Here is a 21,352-nt window from a genome sequence, read left to right on the forward strand (position 1 = left end):
GTATGAAGGTGAGGATGGGGAATCCCCAATATGAATATTGCGGGTATGAAGGCGGAGATAGAAAAAAAAGCTTAACGGGGATGGGGATGGGAATGGCATACCCACCCCCGATTCGACGCATTGCCATCCCTCGACCTCCTCTTCTAGTGCTCAACAGAACAAAACAAAATCATCAGCAAAAAATAAGTGGAAGAGAGTTACACCCTCAGTGATAACTCGGTTTTGACTGTTCACATAGTAGGCCCATAGACCGCAAAAATTGAGTTGAGTTAATTTTGGTCCAAATACAAGTAAATTACATTGATTATCTCCTTAGCTGAAAGGGTGAATGCTTGTAATGAATTACAAGTTCCTTGGCTCACACCCATTCTGTTGAATTTTGAATTTTGATGGGTGTCCTAGTGTGGTCTATAAATTTTGAAATCTAAATAGCAATATGAATGTTGCTGTCTTAGGTACGTAAAAAATATTTTTATGAATTTTACATTAATTCAGGACCTACCATTCAAGTTCCCTTTTTTCTCCTTGATCACTATCATTGAACTTGTGATCCCAATGAGTTGAAAGGTTGTTTAAATATTACACGGAAGCTATTGCACTAGCCGTTTTCGACATATGATCTTATTACAAGTACATGATCTAGAAATCATTGCAATCGGCAAAAAGGGTGTTATTAGAAAAAGCAATGGGGAGAAAACAAATAAAAAGCATGAAGCCACTAATTGTGTATTCTTTCGAGGGGTCATTGATGGTCTAAAGTATTCAAAGGAACATACTTTTTGATGGCTTTGCACCTTTTCTATTTAATATCAACTCTCTCTCTCTCTCTCTCTCTCTCCCATCAAAGACAATATTCAAACCATCAAAGTTTTGATTAATTTTGGAAAGAGAGAGAGAGAGAGTGAGAGTTTCCACAGCTTGAGCTTTTGTAGTCTCTAGGGAAAAGCAAGCAACGGCCGTCTTTTTTGTCTCAACAATTCAAACTTTATTGAGACTTGTGAAAATGGAAATTTGAACAAGTTTTAAATCTTTGGCAAAACATTTATGAATGTCTTGAGCACATAGAAGATTAAACTATGTGCATCCAAATAATTTCAATCAGATTTCAGTTCGATTCATGCATTCAAAAAATTCTTAGTTGTAAATGATTACTTTGGTTCAAGCAAATTTGTGAAAACAAATCTTCACCAATTGGTTTTAACAATTCTTTTTGCTTTGTTTTATAAATTTTGCAATGCAACATTGGATATCCAATTTAATTGGTATTGTTTGGCCAGCTTAATTTGTTTCTCCAACTAAATCTAGTGTTCAATATTATAGGGGAAGAGTTTAGTCAAAAAGATTTTTTGTGCACATGGAGGGGACTCCCAAAACAAACATTCGGCAGCTACACATGGATAGAAGAAACTCCAAACAGAAATTGCTGGTTCAAATAGCTTCATTTGAGATATTATCTAATCTATACATGATCTACCAGAAAATGTATGCATCATTGTGGCAGTGCAGAACACATGCTCTCTCTTTCTATCTGATTTGTTATATTGTTATCTATACTATGTCCATAAAAAATTTTGTTATGAGCCGCTAGAACTTTGCTGCGTGCCCATGTCCACCCAGGTCATCTTCTTCAGCGTTTCGTGCAGACTCCGGCATCAGCTTCTTTGGTGCTACATTTGACTCGCTGGGTAGAAAACTGCCTAACATGACCTGATATGCTCAAGGATAGGAAGGTAAGAGATATATTTTGAACCTGCTAAGGTAACTGGTACATACTATCAGGCCAAATTCTTATGACAATGAAATGACTCTGGCAAACATGAAATGTTAAAGTGCCTGCAGGAGTACCAAGTTGAAGAAGCAGTGTGACGTTTCAAATTACTCGTTGCATACATAGTATCCAAATTGCTCTTGGTCCTTGTTCAGCGAGTATATATCTTCCATGTAAATGTCCTTCAACCCAAGAAAAAAAAACGAAGGAAAAAAAAACGAGGGAAACAGAAAAGAATAAAGCAAGGCTAATGTGTATATGGTGAAATGGCCGGCTACTTCCAACTGAGAGTCTACTTTCTCCATCTAGCAATATCTTAAGAGGAAGAACCTTCAAGAATCATCTCGCACTACAAATGATGAGTTGCATCCCCAAATCTTTAAAACACTCCAAGAAATTGAAGCTTTAACAATAAGACGATGGCTCTTAATTCCTCACGTTGATTATTTTACACAGAAATCAACACCACAGTTGATATTCAACTCGTCACAACAACTCAACTCGTCACAACAACTACTATCAAACATTCAAAACAAAGAAGTTGAGGTTCGACCCCAAAATTAATTGGCAACAAGGGAAACAGCCCCAATTACTGTCCAATATGGGAAAATTATATCATACACATGTGATTCTTTAATGTATGTTTTCTAAATGTTATCGATTGCCAAGTTGTTTTCAACTTTTGAATGTGTTGCATTTTTCCAGCTTTCAGACTTATTTTTTCTTTTTCTTTTTCTTTTTCTTTTTTTTTGGGTGTGTGTGTGTGGTTCATCGACTTGAATCATCATCACACCATAACCTTGGAACATTTGGAAGAAAAGTGTATGGAAGCATCTCCAAATCGCTAAAGCTCAGATTCAGCAATAACTTGATCTCGCATGGGAGAAAGACTTCCATGAAATAGGGATAGCACTAGTTTGCTATTCCCGACCAATAATGCTATGACGTGTGACAACACTTCCACATGGAATAACATTAGGCAAGGATAGCAAAACAATGTCATTCCCGTTGCAACTAAGTTTTTCTCCTTGCATAGGCTGCTTCAGTTGTTGGCTTCCCAATATGGGTAAACATTCGACAATTAAAACAAGAAAAGAACTATTTGATCCATCAATGGGATCAAATTCAAAACTTTGTCATGGTTTCAAAGAACCATTTGATCTATCACTTGTAAATTTGACATAAGATTTTTTTTGTAGCAAATAGGCATATAACTTGTTAATTTACTATACTTTGGCTCGACCATTTCCAAATATCCAGTATCAAATCATGAAGCTGACATAGAACTAAACATTACATATAAATCTGACTCTCTTCATTTTTAATATCAGTTTATCAAAAACAAGCATAAGCTAAAAACAAGATTAAAATTGTGGAAAAGACATACACAAACCCAAGGGCGAACTATACTAACATCAGTCTAGAAATCGGAGTTCATTTTATATCCGTGGATGGATCCTTCCCAAACCCCATCAAAACATGAGTTGCCAACATTGAACCCCTACGAGTCATTTCCACAACGCGGCCAATCAACGGTATCTTAACTGTTTCTCTATTCCAAAGAGGCTTCTTGTCCCACCTACAAAAATTTCATCTTCACTTTCATAAATGATCTGATAGAAATTTTTTTCAAAAGCAGTGCAGTTGTAAGAATAAATTCTGAATAACCCAAACTTGAACTTCACTTTAAATCAGTCTAGAGGTCTATGCTCTATGTAGAATTTATGTTTACATAAACCCTTATGCTAAAATATTCTAGGACTTCTGTTTTAAAATTATTCCCTTAGGCACTATTTTCTTCTGATAGTTGGCTAGTCTAAACTAGCATCGGATGGAATGACAGAGACTTGGTTCAAAGCTGACAAAAGCATATACGATAATACACTACACCATCATTGACCCAAAAACAAATATATAGTACACCATCTCTCGGTAAATTAATTGCATCTTTCTCAATATCTACCATAAATTTAACACAACACCTGGTAATCAGAACAAAACATATTTGGTTCCAAACTTTGGTTAAAGGGTATTCATCAGAAATATAAAGCAGGTTTTTAAATTTAAGCTAGAACAAAACATACCAAAAGACAAATGGAAGACACAAAAAGAATGTTAAAGGTTTAAGCACATACCAATCTTCATGGCGAACAACTTTTCCTTCCAAAAGGTGCAATTTGATGAGTGATATCACATCTACGTCTTTCCCCATGAACTTGTAATGTTGTTTGTTATCAATCAATATCTGCACTCAAATGACAGGGACATATAATTAGGTCTTACAACATATCGACCCAAACAAAATATGTTTTCAAGGAACAACTGAAAAAACTTTGACGAGAGTTGAAAAAGAAATCACCTCATGATTTCCTGGTGAAATCATATTTTCTGTGATGTCATATTCCACAATTCTTGATTCACTAAAGATCTGATAAATAGGAAAAAACAAACCAAAGATGCTGTAAAGCTAAATAAACACGTCAACAGCAGTAAGTAGAACAAGAAGAAAAGCACCACTTCAACTCTACCGTATAAACTCGTTTAAAATCATAAGCACTGTAAAGAACTCTCTTGCGTTAGTCATTCATAGGGAAGTAACTTTTATGATCTAGAGTAGGTAATACAACTTCCTATATTCAAATTATGTTTATTTGCATCAAACCCAAGTTGCTCCAGGATCGAAAATTCTACAAGCTGAAGGTACACAAAGAATTCATGCCATCATGTTATGATGGTGTTTGGGAAGGCATAGTCTGGGTTTCTGCAGAATCTTCAAAATATTGACACTCTAAAAAGAAATTTGAAACTTAGTCCAACTATCCCAAACAGTTAACTTATTCCTCCTATGTCGATCTCTTTGTACAGTTACCGATACACCACAAACCACCATTTAATTTGACCCACAACAGAAAAAAGAATCAACAAAGGCAGAAAAGAAGAGAAAGAGAAGACAAAGAACCTTGACATGCTCAAAGGCTAGTAATTTCATTACATCACCTGTCACTATTGAATTCAAAACGAAACCCCAAAAGCATTTCACACATGATAAAAAATGAACATATAATCAGCATGGATAGAGGACCTTGGGAAGTGAATAAAACGCTGATTTGATCTGCTTCAACCTACCAAAAGAAAAGCTCGCGTGATACAGAGATTCTCAGTTATAAAGTCAGTCTCACAAAGCTAATGAAGCAGAATGATCTAACAAAAAAGCAGGTTATATAAAAGGTGATCTGTTAAGCTTCTATTGACGCTCATACTTTGGTGGAAGATTGGTGTACCAACAAGGGACATTCTCTCCAACTCTTCAAATTGGGTATAACACACAGTTGTACCTCCAAGAGCAATAAAATAAGGAAAAAAATTCACAACGATCTCGTAGATGAAGCGCATGGCATAATCAAACTTAGAAGTAATGCATAAACTGTGTACCTACGTCACTTTTGTTAGAACCAGAGATCTTAATGTTGTGTTTAATTCTCTTCGAAAGGTGCTGTTGGCACTCACAAAATGTCAACATGTAGTCCTCACTATCAATTTTCCTCAATTGTCCCATTTCCTTAACGAGAACGAATATTAGCTAACATGTAGTGGCAAGTTACTTTTTGGAAACGGCAGTTTTGGCAATTGAGTATCTGAGTTAATAAATGAATAAATAAAAAAACAAATGAGGGATGCAGGACGACATTTAAGAGTGCCAATAGCTCCTCTTTTATTTTTCTTCTTCTATAAGAGAGCCTCAACTCTAGACTCTAGTGATTACAGGAGAAGGTTTTAAGTGAGCTCTGTCCTGTAACAACTCATCTTCAAAATGGTGGAAACGTATATGGAAATTTCAAGGAAATCAACTACAACACCCGCAAGCATCCGGCATAAAATAATAACCATAATATATATATATATATATATTACGTATAATACTTTCTACTAGAATAGGTAAATTTATCCTCGTATGTTGCATCTTAAAACAGAAGCAAAACAAAAGCATTATCTTTTGAAAGGAAATGAAAAATTGAGTGCAAGACTTTGCAGGAGGCAGATGCATGGTTTCATCCTGAGTGAGTAGACTAAGTAATGTAATTCTAGAGTAGTTAATTGAAACACGCCAATACATACCCACGAGCACACATCAGTGGGTCCTCAAAGGAAGCATTTGGACTGTAGATTTCAAAGTCAGAGGCCGTTGCACGGGATCCATATCTGAAATGATCCAGAACTAAAATTCTCATTAACTTTGCAGAAACGAACTGAATTCAATTTGGCACGGTAACTATAAAGGTAAATATATGATCACCCCAATTTATTTATTTTATAATTAATTTGATTTCCAGTAAATTGATCAAGTATAAAGAGAATGATTTGTATGGTTTGCCAATGCAATAATTTTCAAAACATTAGCCTAAAATTGATGTTCCTCCATTGAAGTGCAAGATGGTGATGGAGACCCAGTTAGCATTATTGAACTTCATCTATTATAAAACAGACCCCTTATAAACTGAAGAGTAAATAAATATATAAATCTTCCATATCCATACATTTCAGAGCAAGATAACTAAAACCCAGATAGCATTATTGACATTATTATCTGTAAAAGAGAGTGCCAAGGAGAATGAAACTTACATGTTTAGAATGTGAGGCATTATATCATCAGAAAGGTGCTTTCTTGAAATAAATTCGCATGCTCCTTTGCAGCACGCTTCCCTCTTCTGATCCATATACCCTTCCTTATCTTCAATTGAAGATAACGTAAATGTAATGCATATGAAACCGTAAAACCATACCAATATGAAAAATCCAAAATCCATGAAATACTAGAACCCACAATTTTATTTTATTTTCATGCGAATGAAAAATTTGAAAATCCCCAAGTTCAGACAAATTCAGAAATTTAAAAGAAAGAGAAATGAAACCTTGTTGGTTTTTCTCCATGGCCGAAGATGATAATTTGTTGCGGGCAAAACAGGTCTTGAATCGTAAAGAATGTGAGACACTGAGTGATGGCTTGGCTTCAGAAGAAAAGAAAAAAGTAAGAAGAACTCGTGGCTTCATGGCGCGCAACGTGGCCGTGCTTTGTCCATTTCCCTTTTTACATTGTCAACTCAACTTGGTTGTAGCTTCATGGCGCACAATAAAAATCTACACAACATACAAATATCAATAATTATGGAGTTTTCTTAGCAAATAATGTCCGTATTGGTATCAGACTTATTCCCATGTTCTGATCTTTCCATTTCTTTTCCCCATTTCTTGGGTAAAGTCTCCCAACTATATTTGAAAATGAATTGGTTATCCATAATAATCAAGATTCACTTTTAGTTCCGCTTCTTGTTCTAACAGAAAGACTTGTCGGAAATTTGGTTGGTCCAACCAAGAAAGGCATGGGAGTCTTTGGGCGTATTTCATACGCAATTTTTTTTTTTTTTTTTTCTATTTGAATAGAAATCTCCCTTCCTAATAATCATTATGGAGTTTTCTATTTTGTGTCAATATCTTATCATTTAAATGTTGGAAAATAGGGTCTAATTGCTTCACATACACAATAAGAAGTTAGGTCATCTCTACTCATAGAGTCAAATGTAGTCCAGGACTATAAATTTAGCCCTCCAAAATATTAATATTTTAAAGAATATTGCAGGGCTAAAGTTTTCATCTGTATGCATGACTATATTTTAGGGTCTTTCATATTTTATTATTTTAAGAAAAACTATGATATTCCAGAACTATGTATTGTATAATTTAATTTAATTACTATTTAGAGACAATATTGTTTAATTTATATATATATAAACAAAACGAATTTAAAACATTTAAAAAGGTTTTAAATAAAAAAAATAAAAAAATAACTTTTCAATCAATGGTTTTGACCTCCAATGGTCAGAAACCTATATATATATATATATATATATATTACAACAAAACAAATTTAAAAAGTTATAAAATAAAAAAATAAAAAAAACACCTAACGGCTAGCTGACGTCAATGCGCCTTTAATATTGGTGTTGGATCTGCAGTTGCGAGATGTTTCGTGCTCTTGTCCACACGTGATACTCTCTTCTTAGAAAGCACATGTGTTGGGCCCATGAAAAAATTTGGCTAAGTCAAATTTGGGTTACATGTGGCTGGTTAGAAGGCTAAAGGGTCAAATGTGGCCTCCAAATTTGGCAAATTTTTTTAGCCTATTGCTAGAGATGAGTTTTGCATTATGTTAGGCTATATTTGGCCTGGAGATGGCCTTAGAGCATCCACAATCATGGTCTCTATTTTTTAGTTAGATTTTAGTTAGAAACATATAAAAGTTATTTTAGGAGCTCTCCATAAAATTTAAACTCCAATCATGTTCTCTAGTTTAGGGAGTCATAAATACTATAACTCTTTTTTAATTGATCAATCTCTATTAAAAAATAATAAATATTAATTAGAAGTTTGAAATACTCATTAAATAAAACAACATTAAATTATACAGAGCCATTAGAAATCTTTTATCTCTTCAAATTTAGGAGCTCCTAAAGGTCTCTCTATTTTAGGAAGTGGATAGGAGGTGATTTAGGGAGTCCATTGTGGATGCTCTTACACCCCATTACGTTGTTTATGGTTGAACGATGCTCATCTCCCATTACGATGTTTTTTAAATCGCTCAAAGCGAGGCGTAAGCTTTCCTTGTATTGAGTTATTATAATTAAAAAATATAGAGAGTAATTGAAAGAAGTTTTTAATTTCATTCTTGCACCAAACAAGAAAAACATTAATTATTTGGTTAGAATATGGATAAAAATATATTAAGCTGGGAGCTGTGGAGCTACTCAATTCTATGAACTAAAACAGAGAACAGAGAAGGTAGAAGGGTGGCGTCCTTCATTCTGTTTTGGATCTTTTGGTTCAATCTGGTTGGAGGGGAAGAACGTATAGGGAGTCGAGTTGTTTTGGTTTGTTTTTTATTTCTAACTTTTAAAACAACTGCGTAGTTTTCATTAAAGTGAACTAAACCTTGAAAACTAATTCAAGAAACAAAATGAAAAAAAAAAAAGAAAAAAAGAAAAGAAACAAGATGAAAATGGTGCTCTGTTCGTCCGTTGGTGGAAAATTCTGCCCAAACAAATCATTGGCATTCCACAAAAAATTTACAAAATACATTTGATAATGAATTGATAAAATTGAAAACCCTAATTGAGGCTGCAACAGCTTCGCTAGGACTACCCACTTGTATCAAGTTACAAATATAAACTCAGAATACCAACAGGCCATGAAGGCAGGGATAGACATCTCTTATTCAGTATGTCATTTAACACCAAACCAACATCTACTGATCTTTATTTTCTTTTTCCCAAGCCATTCCAGCAACTAGAAGACTGAGAGATGCTGCGCTCATCACCACCTAAACAGAAATACTTTGAGACCATGTATGCAGGGATTTAGCCTCTAACCCCCCCGGCAAGGTCAACGAACAGTCCATACAATACCAGAGCCGATCATACACATCATTGGGTTAATCATCAGAAAGAGAGAGAGAGAGAGAGAGCAAGACAGGGCAAAACTACCGCTTGGGTTCATTCACGTTCTTGCCCTCGAAGAATTCACCCAGCATTCGTTCAAGATCCTCTGCTGTGTATCTGATATACTTTTGGGGGTTCTTCCCACTCTCAACTAGAGGCCTGTCAGAAAAATAGAATATATACATTTTTGTTACCGGCAGATACAACCAGCACTTAAACCATATATGAGAACGTGAAAGAACCATGATAGCAGTCGAATTACAAGTCCAAAAAATAAATAATTGTTAGATGTTATTCAACAGGGCACGACTGAAGTGAAGTCTTGCATGTTAGGGTCATTAGATAAAATTGCTAAATATATAGATCTCAACATTACTTTGTATAATAGGTCAGATTTTTTTTTTTTGGCCTTGAATGTTTGATTTATATTTTTTAAGGTCTAAAACTTTTCAGAATTTTATGAGAAAAGGGAGAACAAATTCTCTATATACTGTATATGTGATGTGTGCATGTAAAACCATAGTCGATAGAGAAAACACACCCATAACGTTTTATGAAAGATCTGTAGGCAGGCAATAAGACTTCAGCTACTGCAAGTCTCAGTGACTCTCGCAACTCAGTATCAGGAACTGTCCACTGAGATTGTTTTTGATGAAGGTCCTCAAATTGCATATTGAACGTCTTGAACCTGATTTGGAATGCACTTAAGCTAGGTCAAAATGTTCCTCAAATTGCGTATTTTAAGTTTGTCTGATAGGGATAGAAGTTGAGATCAACCTGTCTTTAACAATTGCTCGTGAAACTCCACTGCTACTTCCTCCATCACCAGCTACTGAACTACCACCACCAGATGAGGTCAAGCCTTGAATGGATAGGCACTGCAGAATCTGCACTAGGGAAAGCACCAGCATTCAGAAGGTAGCGAAAAACAGAATTTTTTCGAGAAATATAGTTTAATGTGAAATGAGCACTGAAAGTGTTGTGTTAAACATATGTAAAGCATGTTTCTGCATCAATGTAATATTGCAAGAGAAAATATTTTCCAAGAAATAAATGCAGATTGGTTGGTCAGGCAGAATTACCCTATTTCTACTATTCAATAGAACTCAAACTGTTATTTTCGGACCTTTTTCCTCTATCGAAATGGTATATCTCTAAGAACAGAGGATACCAATGCCCATAAAGAAACCCAAAACACACTACAGTCTACCCTATAAAGATTACACCGCATCTCCTAGCCTTTATTCAAAGAGTAGCATTCCTCTAACCAACACACCAATAACACCTTTTTAGCGCTGAATTGAATCAACCCACACCCAAAGTATTCCATAAGTAAATAACAAACAAGTTAATTACCCCTTTGTATTCAACCCAAAAACCTTTGTCTTATTCTCTTTTTCTTTTCTACTGTTTTCCAATCTCTATGAAGTAGAATGTAACTTTCTAACTATAATGAAATTGTACAAATCGAGACAGTGAATCTTTGGTATTTACTATTTAGCTACAGCAACATGAAGACATTAAGGGTTTTCAGTGTGCTTATATTGGTAATAGCCACTTAGCCAAAAAAATATATATATATATTGCAAAACCCACAGAAAGGAGAAAGAAAATCTTGAAAACAAAATATTAGTAAATATCTAATAAAAATCTGGCACTATCAACCTAAATTTAGAATATGCCAGGTAAGGTCATCTACGTCACTTTCACTGGTCATGACTGATATTTGAACATGCCTTTCAATTATTAAAGGAAAACCATAGTTTGTGCAAATGTAATGTGTTTTATAAGAAATATAAAACACACAGGTCATGGATTTGAGAAGGGTAGCTATTTCATAGTAGGATACAACATGCCAAACTAATGATTGAACATACCAGCCCACACATGACAAAATCAAGGCACAACACCACTTCTAACAATTTATGTAAAACTTTACATCATATAAACTCTAAAAAATCTAATATCACATTCACAATATAATATCAGTTGTCTCCAGCCTGGAGATAACTTTCATATCTTCATCAATTTTTCCTTCTTATTTGTAGATTCTGAAGGTCTAAACAAATTTTCTGGCCCATGACTAACATATTTGAAACCATAAAAGAATTGCTAAAAGCTTTACTTCGATCATAAAGGTAAATAGTAATTCTCCAGAAAGCAGGAACCAAATACCTATGAAGAAAATGAAATAAAGCTAAACAAAACAAGAACAAAGGTAAATTTATGGTGTGAAGGTTTAATTAGGTCAAGAGAGAGCACCTTCCCCCAAGCATTTCTTTTGTATTGATTTGCATGCTGCTGCACAATCCTCCGGTGTCTTTGCACCCAATCATCCCCTAACAAATCTTTGGCTTCAGATCTGAAAACAATATGAAACAGGAGAGCGCATAAAATAGACTTCCAAGGTTTTAACTAAAAGTCAAACAAAACACATCTGAGACAAACCTGCGCACCGATCTGACCATATAATGAATATTGTTCATGAGAAATAGGTGAGTTAAAGAAGGATCTCTATACTGCTTAGATTTCCCATCCAAATTGGTCTGAAGAGCCTGCATTATTTGCATCGTGACAGAGGCTAGTTGTGAACCACCTTCATCTCCATTTTCAAATTCTTTAAAAAGTTGCTTCAAGGTTGATTGGTAACTGTGAAATAAAGTGTCAGTCAACTAAAAAAAATCTAACAAATTCAGAAATAGGCATACATAAACCTATATAATAGTTCAAACTTAAAGTCTAATTGAGAAACATGTAGCTGTTGACCAGCCTAAAAAAGCATGTACGTATATGCATGAGTGCGTATATCCGTATGCATGCATGTGTGTGTGTGTGTGATTAGGGACACATGACCCTTCCTAACGAAAAATTCATATTCACAAAAACTAAAAGCACGCGCATGAGAGAGAGAGAGAGAGAGAGAGAGAGAGAGAGAGAGAGAGAGAGAGAGAGAACGCATGAATATATATAATTGAGAGTAACATGAGTGTGAATGCATGCATACGTATAGAACTAACATTCCTTTGCCAGACAGTTTAGATTAGAAAGTTATGTTAGTAGAGCCTAAACCAGATCCCTTGATCAAGTAGAATCATGTCTAAACATGTGGTTGGTTGAAATTCTGGTAATATAACTTGTCTGTTTGGAAAGAGAACATTACCATCCATAGTAGCAAATAAGGATCGAACAAGTAAAATAAATAGCTAAAACAAGTAATCATCTTGAATTCTTGGATCTTTCTCTTCTAGATTAAACAGTTACAGGTGAGATTGTTCCAACCTTGATTGTTGGAGTATTTTCATACTTCTAATTGTTCCAATCTCTCTCTATATATACAATTATACTCTATACAGGACGTCCAATATTTCTTGAAGACAGGACATGTTGAGAGAACCTCACTTCCATTCAATTTTCTTCAACTTTGATCCCATTTATTGACACGGTTGATTGTTTTCAGGTGTAAAATCATAATTTAGAGCTGAGACTTTACATTTCTATTCTTGAATTGGTTAGCCTCTTCGATTTTAGGTTTTAAAATTGTGGGCTTGATACTTAAAACCTAAAATTTAAGCTCTAAAGGGCAATTCTATACCCTAAATAGTCAACCCTATCAATAGATGGGATCAAAGTTGAAGAAAATTGAGTAGAAGTGAGACTTTCCCAACACCCCGTCTTTAAGACATATGAGACGTCATGTATAGAGAATCTTTGCTCTCCATAAGCATATATATACATATATAAATTTAATCATTATATATAACGACAGAGAAGAATGCAAGAAAGATTTCAACGTAGAAAATAAGAAGTCTGTTGGAATCATCTTCCGACCATAGACCACCAGTTCAGGCAACAGGACTAGCTAGGAAAAGACTTAAGCCTAAATATTTAAACCTTAAAATTAACGAAACTTACTCAAAAAGAAACTTCACATAGTTGATCACATAGCTTGTCAAAGGATGGACAGTGCCATCAGATACAGCAGTTTTCGTTGCATCCCTTTCAACTGCTTCTTCAAAATCGCCAAAGGTCTTTTTCGCGGTCTGGGCAAGCCGTTTTGTCAAGCTTGACGCTGATTCTCTAATTTCAGCACAAGCTTTACCAATGAAGATCGTTTCAATCTGCAAATGAATTCAGGCATCAACTTAAAACATGAATCTGTTGCACCATGCCAACAAATGACTTACTTTCTAAAACACACAGGCAAGACAGATGCAAAACCTAGACACCAGGCAAATGCGAAATGGAACATATCATATTAAATTTAATATCCTAGATATATTGCATTACAAGCAATCACCAAGGGTACATTCTAACCTTATGAAATGAAGAGTGAAACAATTGATTATACTAATTCCTGAAATTAAGTAAATAATAGAAACAAAGCATCATGGAAAGAAGCAACAGAGTACAAAATTTTAACACCAAAAGCCCTTAATTCTCAAAATAAAAGTTGTCTGATATGCCTAATTATCCTATGTTCGCCAAACTGTGATGAATTCCTAATGTTCAAAGTGCTCTAGACAAATCAATATCTTTACAAATTTCAGGCTATCAAGTGATGAAACTGCACCTAAGGGGAACACCTACTTATATCATCTCCTTAGGCCCAATTTGTCATATTGTATACCTAGTGCATGCTTTATAAATTTGTTAGATTATTCAAACCTCAGAGTGCAGCTCCCGCATTATCTCGTACATGTCTAAAAGTACAAATAACTTTTCTGGGGATCTCTTGCTGTTAGCAATCGCCTCTCCAAAACTAAGTAAAACTGAGACACTACTTCTGGTAACTTCAGCAAAACATTGGTCACCGAGAGAATCAAAGGCTTCAAACATTTGATCACAAACTTTCCGTTCACCAGCAAACAGTAATTTGACCTGTTCAAGCCCAGTTAGATATTGAGGAAAAACACAGATAACCTAAGAAGTTGAGCAAATGCCACAAATTCCTTACAGCTATACGCATGTAATGAATCCAGTTCCCAATCTTGGCCTCCAAAATCTCCCATTGCATTTTCTGAACATCATCCTTGCTAAGTTTTTCGACCCCCAATTTGTGAAGGCTTTCTTCCAAAACTGACGAACGAGTATCCCTGAAAACATAAAAAAAGGATTGATAAAACATATTTTGAATAAAAGCAAAAACAAAAAACACACAAACAAAAACAAAAGGTACACACGTAGTCAAAGAAGCGCACATAAGTAAAGCAGTGATGAAAAATAACAGTCCAAGCAAATACTGCAACTGTGCATGGGATCATAAGTAGACTTTACGTAACCAAAAAATGTTCAAATATAAGATCTGAAGTGGACAAGCTAGAATCAATATAATTATGCCATTAGGACACCCAAGGACGACAGAGAAATTACAAATGAAATTGTAGAATACAGCCACCTCTGCACACTGGATTTTCTTTATTATTTGAAAACTCAATTCCTATGATATGAGAGCACTGGGACAAGTTTTTGTGTGCCCTACGCATTTTCCAAAAATCCTGAAACGAGGACGTCAACAAAATTGTGAAGTTCTATATATAGACATCTATATATGTTTTCGCAAACCATTATTTGTAAACGAACCATTATCAAAATATTATGACAATAATAACTAAGTGCAGTTTTCTTGACAAAAAATACCCAACACCGAAACTTACTCAACACCTTCATAAGTTTCGGCTCTTTCTAGCAGATGAAGCTGCATCATATATAAGAATGCAGAGAATTGTGGACACAAGTGTCACGTCCTTGGGAGTCCAGCACGGAAAATGTTTTACGGAAGTGTCCAATGCACATAGGTCAGTTCTCTTGTGCTCAATAAAAGTTGAGCTTGTCCAACATCAAAGAACTTTATTCACTTATGAAAAAGCTTTCGTTAGAAATTTTTATCTGAATACAGCACTAACTATCTGACTTTTTCCATGGAAGTCTTCAAATTTATACTTTAACACAGTAACTGTTTAACAAATCACGTGCCTTTGACGTAACATGAAATCTTGAACCTGTTGTCATGTAGGGAATGAATAAACCAACATTCTACATAAGATAACTGAAGACCAAAGAATTACCCCTTCTGTTACCTGTAAATTATTAGCAACTGCTGTTGGTGACCAGCTTGAAACATTTGCTGGGCTAAATCATGCAACAATGGAATAACCCGTGGTGGTATTAGAGTAGGAGGTGTGTAAACAGCATTTTCTAAGCTACTGTTGTGGTGTTCAGCATGATTATTGGATGGATTCTTGCCACTGTAATCACCAGGAGACCCAGAAGATGGCCGCAATGAGTTTGGGAGGCAATCAAAAAGGCGTTCAGGCTCCACAGGTTTGCTGAAAATAAAAAAAAGTTAAAAAAACAGATAAACGGTGTAAATGGAGCACACTTGCAACTCTAAACAGGGAATCAATTCTAAACAGCATTCGTAGGATTTTCTACTTCCCTTTCGTAAGAGCTTATAGCAAGAAGGCAAAGAAAATGCAAAAAAGGGAATCAATTCTTATTCATCAGCTGAATGTCGATAATAGTGCTAGGTTCTACATATATGGCCACAATTGGTAGGCAGGACCGGAAAAGGACAGATTCAATTGAAATGGACAAACAGTCCTGTCCCATCTACTTAACAATAGTGAGACTAGATTATTACAATGGACATCTGTCAAACAAGTCCCCTCCCAAGGGATGGGTCTCTATGGGACTGGACTGGACTCAGTCTCAATCCAGTCCAGTCACAACTACCAAGCATGATCAACCCAAGGAAAGAAGAGGAAAATGTAGTAGTGTGCCGTGACATGTTGTCATTAAGGACTAACATAAAATAGGAAATTCTTAACATAATGCATAATAGACAATATCCACTAAGCTCTGGACTGAACAGCTGCAGAAGAGAAGCCCAAGAGGAATTTGAGAGGTGGATACTGATATGGCTCACATTGTTTCTGGATTGACATTAAATTACTAGTGCTTTCTATATAAGCAGTAGCTGGAACCACATAGTGCCCAAGGGCGCCCCCTCAATGTTTTGGTTTGAGGGTGACCCTTATGAACTAAATTTGTGGCTCCACCCCTGTATATAAAGGGATGAGTAGGAATTTGTTAATATATATTTTAGTAGTTTTTAGTTCCATATCACCATATCATATAATATCACATATCTCATACATGTGTCCATGCAACATAGGTTCCTGTAGTTTCAATTGTTTCAATCAAGTCCTCGTAATTAACTAGTGGTTGCAATCAAGAAAATGGGTACGGGATTGAGCTAGTTAGATTCGGGATTGCGGTGATCAGGCTGGATATAATTCTGGAGTTGTTGGAGAAGTGGATAAGATGGAAGTCATCCATGGTTTTGTTTTGTTTTTTTTTCAATTTTTCCTTTTTAATATTTTAACATTATTTTGTTCTTGGATCATATTTACCATGCACTAATGAATCTACCATCTAAAAAATTGATGGAATTCTTTTTTTAGACTTGATTGCAGGCATTAATTAAATTACAGAGACTTGATTGAAACAATTGAAGCTACAGGTTCTCCAATGTCAATACAGGAGCATTGGTTGATTTTTGGAGAAAAGGGTGGTATTTCCCAAAAGAACAGGATAAAGGCATTGTTGAGCATTGAAATACAAACCTGTAAGACAACAGCAGCTGCTTGAACTCATCTTCAAGCTTTGAAATTGCTTTAGCAAGCAAACTATTTGCTTGACTGAGAACCCCATCACTACTCTTAAAGCCTTTGTTGCTACTAAAGAACCGTATATTGCTTCTTAGCTGATCAATTGCTTCTAGATAACTTTCCAAGTCCTCACGTGGCCCTCTAAGTATTTTGGACTCAGCCTGCAAATTGAAAGGACAACAATATCAACAAGCATAATGGTTAACATGCATCATAAGACACAAGACATATAACATATATATGTTTAAGTGAAATGGTATAGAGACAGGCAAGACAAGGTTTAAATATCCCAGTTGTTACAACTCTAAAGTTCTCAAATGAAAAAAGCAATTTTACTGCTGGAAAAGATTAAAGAATTTATGAATGAGAGGTAGATTATCGAATATGCAAAGACTCGTAAAGAAGGAGAGGTAAGGTAAGATAATATCTTGCAATCTATGAAGCATGGACAACCCTGAAGGTGGTTTTGTCAGACACATAGCGACCAACATTTAAATGACTCGCCTTATAAACATAAAATAACATAATTTTCATGTGTCAGTGCCTAGGCTCTGTTGCTTGCAAGCACCATGACTGCTTCACAACCATTCACCATACCCAAAATATTACATGTCAATGGTTAGCTGGATATAATTCCAAAAGACACAATAATCCTACATACAAAGCACATTCAACAATCTTGTAATACATGATCGAATGATTGAATTTGGTCTTAATGTATGACAGCTTTGTCTTTTCTAGATCTTTTCCAAATATTGTAATTAGCGTGTAAATCCCTCTAATATTTGGATAGAGAGCTTTGAAATCTAAGGATTTTAATCAATATTATACAGTGAAATAGTGACTTAATTATTTGTAGCATTTACATGAAAATAATAAGAAGAAATGCACGGATGTCAAATGATTCGGGGATCTAGTCATTTCAAATTCAATAAATTATGTGGTACTAGTAATTTCAAATCTACTTAAAAATACATTTTATCCAGTGCTTTATAGTTTTGTCTTCTTTTTTTTTTTTTTTTTTTTTTTTTTTTTTTGGTCAGATATAGTTTTGTCAACTAATCTAGTCATATTCTCATAAATTTAAATCCTTTCTTCTAAATCATCCCGTCGGGATGAACAAAACAGGATTATTTCGGCCTAAAGGTAAAACCTGAGCCCTTAAAATCGCAAACAAACAAACGTCAACAAATAAAATCCAAGGAATTTGAAATAGCATGCTTCTCTAGATATAAATTAATCAGCATGGTATACAAATGCCATTTCACAAAACTAAAAACATAAAATAAAGTGTTACACTCACCCCAAAGTACAACCACTAACAATGATCTCATGAATTTCCTAAACGCAAATGGATAATACCCAACTTCAAATTAATCAATATAAATTCAATCTTGTTAAACATTAAACAAATTTAGAAAATCCTGTGACTAACCTGGCGAGAAAGATCGAATTGTGCCAGTATAACCTCAGCAGCCTTCAAGGTCTTATCAATGTTCTCATGTGCTTTCCGGATAGAATGCGTTCTAATCTGTACTATCCAAAATTCAAACAAACCCAATAAGAAAACATGAACAAAAGCTCCAAATTGTGAAAGAAAATCAAAATCCCAACAGTTCCCGAGAGATCCGCTTTTTGGTCACTAAGATATTAAAAGAAAAAAATATCAAAAATCTCTAAGACCCATATTTGGTTCTGTTAAGAAAAGTAAAGGCCAAGTCAAACTCTAAGTGATCCAAGCTTGGTTCCATTCTTGTTGAATAAGATTTTCTGGAGGCCCAAACAGAAAGTTGGGAGAAGAAGACCCACCTGGGTAGGACGCATGGCAGTTTCAAGGGCAGAGAGGCGGTGGTCAAAGGAGCCGAGAATGGAGACGACGCTGTCAGTGATGTTTTGGCTCTTTTGCAGTGACTCTCTCATCATGGCTGCTCTGAGGCTCAGTGAATCGCCGCCCGTTCCTGTTGTCAAAGCACCCATCTTCGTCTTCCTCCTCCTCCCTTCGTTGTTGCTGCAGAGTTAGGGAGAGAAGAGAGAGAGAGGGGGATTGAATTTTTTTTATAGTTTAAAGTTGGCGAGGTGGAGATGAAGGGCCCCAGTGACAGGTTGACGGTTCTTCTTTTGGGGCAGACGCGAATAATAATGATTAAAAAAAAAAAAAAATTCCTGTCTTCCTTCGGACACGGTGAATGAGCAATCTACCAACATGAAACAGATTTTTCTCAAGGAAAATTCTATTTACACCCCATATTTTTGCTGATCCCACCCCACGACAAAAACAATATTTTTAGCCTCCTTTTAAATGAGAAAAAATAACTCAAAATTTAGTTAAAAGTTTGGAATTTAAGAGATGAAATTGACAATTCCCTTGTAACTTTGTTTGGCAATTTAAGCGTGGAATTTATTAAATAATGCAAGAAAAAAATCATGAAAATTGAGGTATCAAATTCTCGAGTTTGATTTCCACCAAAATATGCATCATTTCACAATTTTCATAGTGTCATTTACAAGTTCTATCATTTACAAAATTCGATATACATAAATTTAAGGGAGTTTCACTAAAACACTCAAAATAGGGGCTGAAATTATAAAAAAAACCCAACACCCAAAACACTTTATAAACACACCCAAAACCCATTATTACACACACTCAAAACCCATTTATAAACACACCCAAAAAATATACAATTGTTGATTTTGGGGTTGATTTTGGGTGCGTTTCTATGTATAAATAGTGCTTGGGTTTTTTTTTTATAAATACATGTCTAGAATTGGGTTTATTTATAAATTTGTATAAATTTAAACACTAAAATCTTCAATTGTCGGAAATTGAAATGATGAAAATCTAAATTCCGTCATTTTAAAATTCTATATAATTTTCAAATCATTCATTCAAATGGAGGGTTAGGAAGACTTCATTTATAAGCATTTACAATAATGTCAACCATTAGATTAATCTAATGAATTTGAATTAGTCCATATCAACATAATTGTACTATACTCAAAATCACTCGTTGCACTTTCACTATTTTTTTTTTGGTCGGAATAGATGCTTTATTAAAATAATAATAAGCATCATAAGAGTATATAAAAGATAGCACTGAAAATAGCCAAATTATCCAAAATTCAAACATGAAATACATGAACAAATGCGTGATCTTAAAAAGGACTTGCGCTTGAACAACTCAAGGGTAAAATAACAAGAAAGAAGATAGAAAGAAAGAAGAGGAAGCCTGAACATCCGTTCAATATATATATCAACAAAATCTAGACAGCACCCGAAACTTGTAGCCCAATCAGCAGCGATCCTGAAAACATTTAAATCGAACATCAGAGACATCAAAGAATAATTCAGTTGACAGCCACATAGCCCCTCTTCAATTGAAACATGAAAATTTGAACATAACAATGTACGCCTAGCCAGACAATGTGCTACTTGATTATAACTACAAGAAGCATATTGAAAAATCACAACACGAAAAAGCATTAGATAGGCTTGTGCTTCTACTACTAATGCACCATCGGAATCCAAACATTCCTGTGAAGCATTCAAACATCTAATCACCTCTTGAGCATCCATTTCTAGAATAAGATACCCATAACCCATCTGAGATGCCACCTGTAAACCCAAACATACTGCCATAAGCTCAGTAGCCAGTAAAATTTCCTCAAACTTGTTTGGAAGCCGCTACATAAGTTCCCTATTACAATTACGAGCAACCACGCCTAGACTTCGAAAACTCTCCCGTAAATTAACTGCACCGTCCACATTCAACTTCACAAATAGAGCACAAGGCCTTACTCAACGACAATCCAAGACAGGGATAGGCTAGTGAAGTGATTCCTTTTCATTTGCTTACTGAAATTCAGTAATTAGAGCACAAGTACGAGTAATTAGAGTTGATGCAAGGACAGATGTACCATGAAATCAACATTCATTTTGATTATGTCAAATACTCCAAGACAAATATGAGATAATGACCATTTCTTGTTGGGAGAGAATTGTTGTAGCATATTCGGCCACCAAAGAAGATAAAGGAGAAAGTAGCCAAACCACGCTTTTGCTTACGGACAACACCATAAAGCATGTATAATTGTCTCTAGCTTTCTGGTACAACGAAAAAAAATCGGATTAGGAACAATTTTATGATAAAAAAAGATTAGTCATGCAAGGTAAGAGACCATGCAAAGATCGCCACAAGAAAATTTTAATTTATTAGGAATTGGCAAAGACCACATAGAGGTCCAAAGTGTGTCCCTACCACCATGAGAAGTTCATATACCCTCACCAACACGCAATGTAGCATCATGTGCAACTCGATAGACTTTTGACACTATATATACCATTTTTCTGAAAATGCCAAATTAATTTGTATGAGATGGCAAAGCTCGATAAAGGAATGGACATAATAGCAACAGCTTCAGAA

At 35.1% G+C, this 21,352-nt stretch overlaps 2 protein-coding genes across 3 annotated transcripts; both read right to left on the bottom strand.

Moving 5' to 3' along the window:
* Positions 1-3,061: 3,061 nt before the first annotated feature.
* On the bottom strand, positions 3,062-7,146 carry LOC103330983 (Nuclear transport factor 2 (NTF2) family protein). Its single transcript, XM_008233589.3, has 7 exons — positions 6,679-7,146; positions 6,389-6,497; positions 5,885-5,968; positions 4,851-4,890; positions 4,128-4,196; positions 3,904-4,013; positions 3,062-3,347 (listed from the first exon to the last, which is right to left on the bottom strand). Exons 1-7 carry the CDS (start codon positions 6,815-6,817, stop codon positions 3,203-3,205), a joined length of 696 nt encoding a protein of 231 aa, XP_008231811.1. The 5' UTR covers positions 6,818-7,146; the 3' UTR covers positions 3,062-3,202.
* Positions 7,147-8,966: 1,820 nt separating this feature from the next.
* LOC103330982 (exocyst complex component EXO70A1) lies at positions 8,967-19,069 on the bottom strand. Of its 2 annotated transcripts, XM_089052120.1 has the most exons (13): positions 18,738-19,069; positions 18,364-18,459; positions 16,884-17,089; positions 15,336-15,584; positions 14,213-14,351; positions 13,924-14,136; positions 13,171-13,376; positions 11,707-11,907; positions 11,521-11,620; positions 10,036-10,145; positions 9,800-9,946; positions 9,304-9,417; positions 8,967-9,184 (listed from the first exon to the last, which is right to left on the bottom strand). In XM_089052120.1, exons 1-13 carry the CDS (start codon positions 18,903-18,905, stop codon positions 9,178-9,180), a joined length of 1,956 nt encoding a protein of 651 aa, XP_088908246.1. In that variant the 5' UTR covers positions 18,906-19,069; the 3' UTR covers positions 8,967-9,177. The 2 variants fall into 2 exon arrangements, with proteins under 2 accessions (XP_088908246.1, XP_008231810.2); XM_008233588.3 differs by having other exon boundaries at positions 9,075-9,417.
* Positions 19,070-21,352: the final 2,283 nt, after the last annotated feature.

Source organism: Prunus mume, linkage group LG5 (genome assembly GCF_029339155.1).
Source record: "Prunus mume cultivar Tortuosa linkage group LG5, ASM2933915v1, whole genome shotgun sequence".
Lineage (NCBI taxonomy): Eukaryota > Viridiplantae > Streptophyta > Magnoliopsida > Rosales > Rosaceae > Prunus > Prunus mume.

Bases quoted from the DNA above. Each gene is read 5' to 3' on its own strand.
- LOC103330983 (XM_008233589.3), bottom strand. From the start codon at position 6,817: ATGAAGCCACGAGTTCTTCTTACTTTTTTCTTTTCTTCTGAAGCCAAG. The intron at 4,014-4,127 runs GTGATTTCTTTT...ATTTGAGTGCAG, and splicing joins TTTCACCAGGAAATCATGAG to ATATTGATTGATAACAAACA. The intron at 3,348-3,903 runs GTATGTGCTTAA...AAATTTTTGTAG, and splicing joins GTTGTTCGCCATGAAGATTG to GTGGGACAAGAAGCCTCTTT.
- LOC103330982 (XM_089052120.1), bottom strand. From the start codon at position 18,905: ATGGGTGCTTTGACAACAGGAACGGGCGGCGATTCACTGAGCCTCAGA. The intron at 18,460-18,737 runs GTGGGTCTTCTT...TGGATAGTACAG, and splicing joins CTGCCATGCGTCCTACCCAG to ATTAGAACGCATTCTATCCG. The intron at 14,137-14,212 runs GTAAGGAATTTG...GGGCTTGAACAG, and splicing joins TTCATTACATGCGTATAGCT to GTCAAATTACTGTTTGCTGG.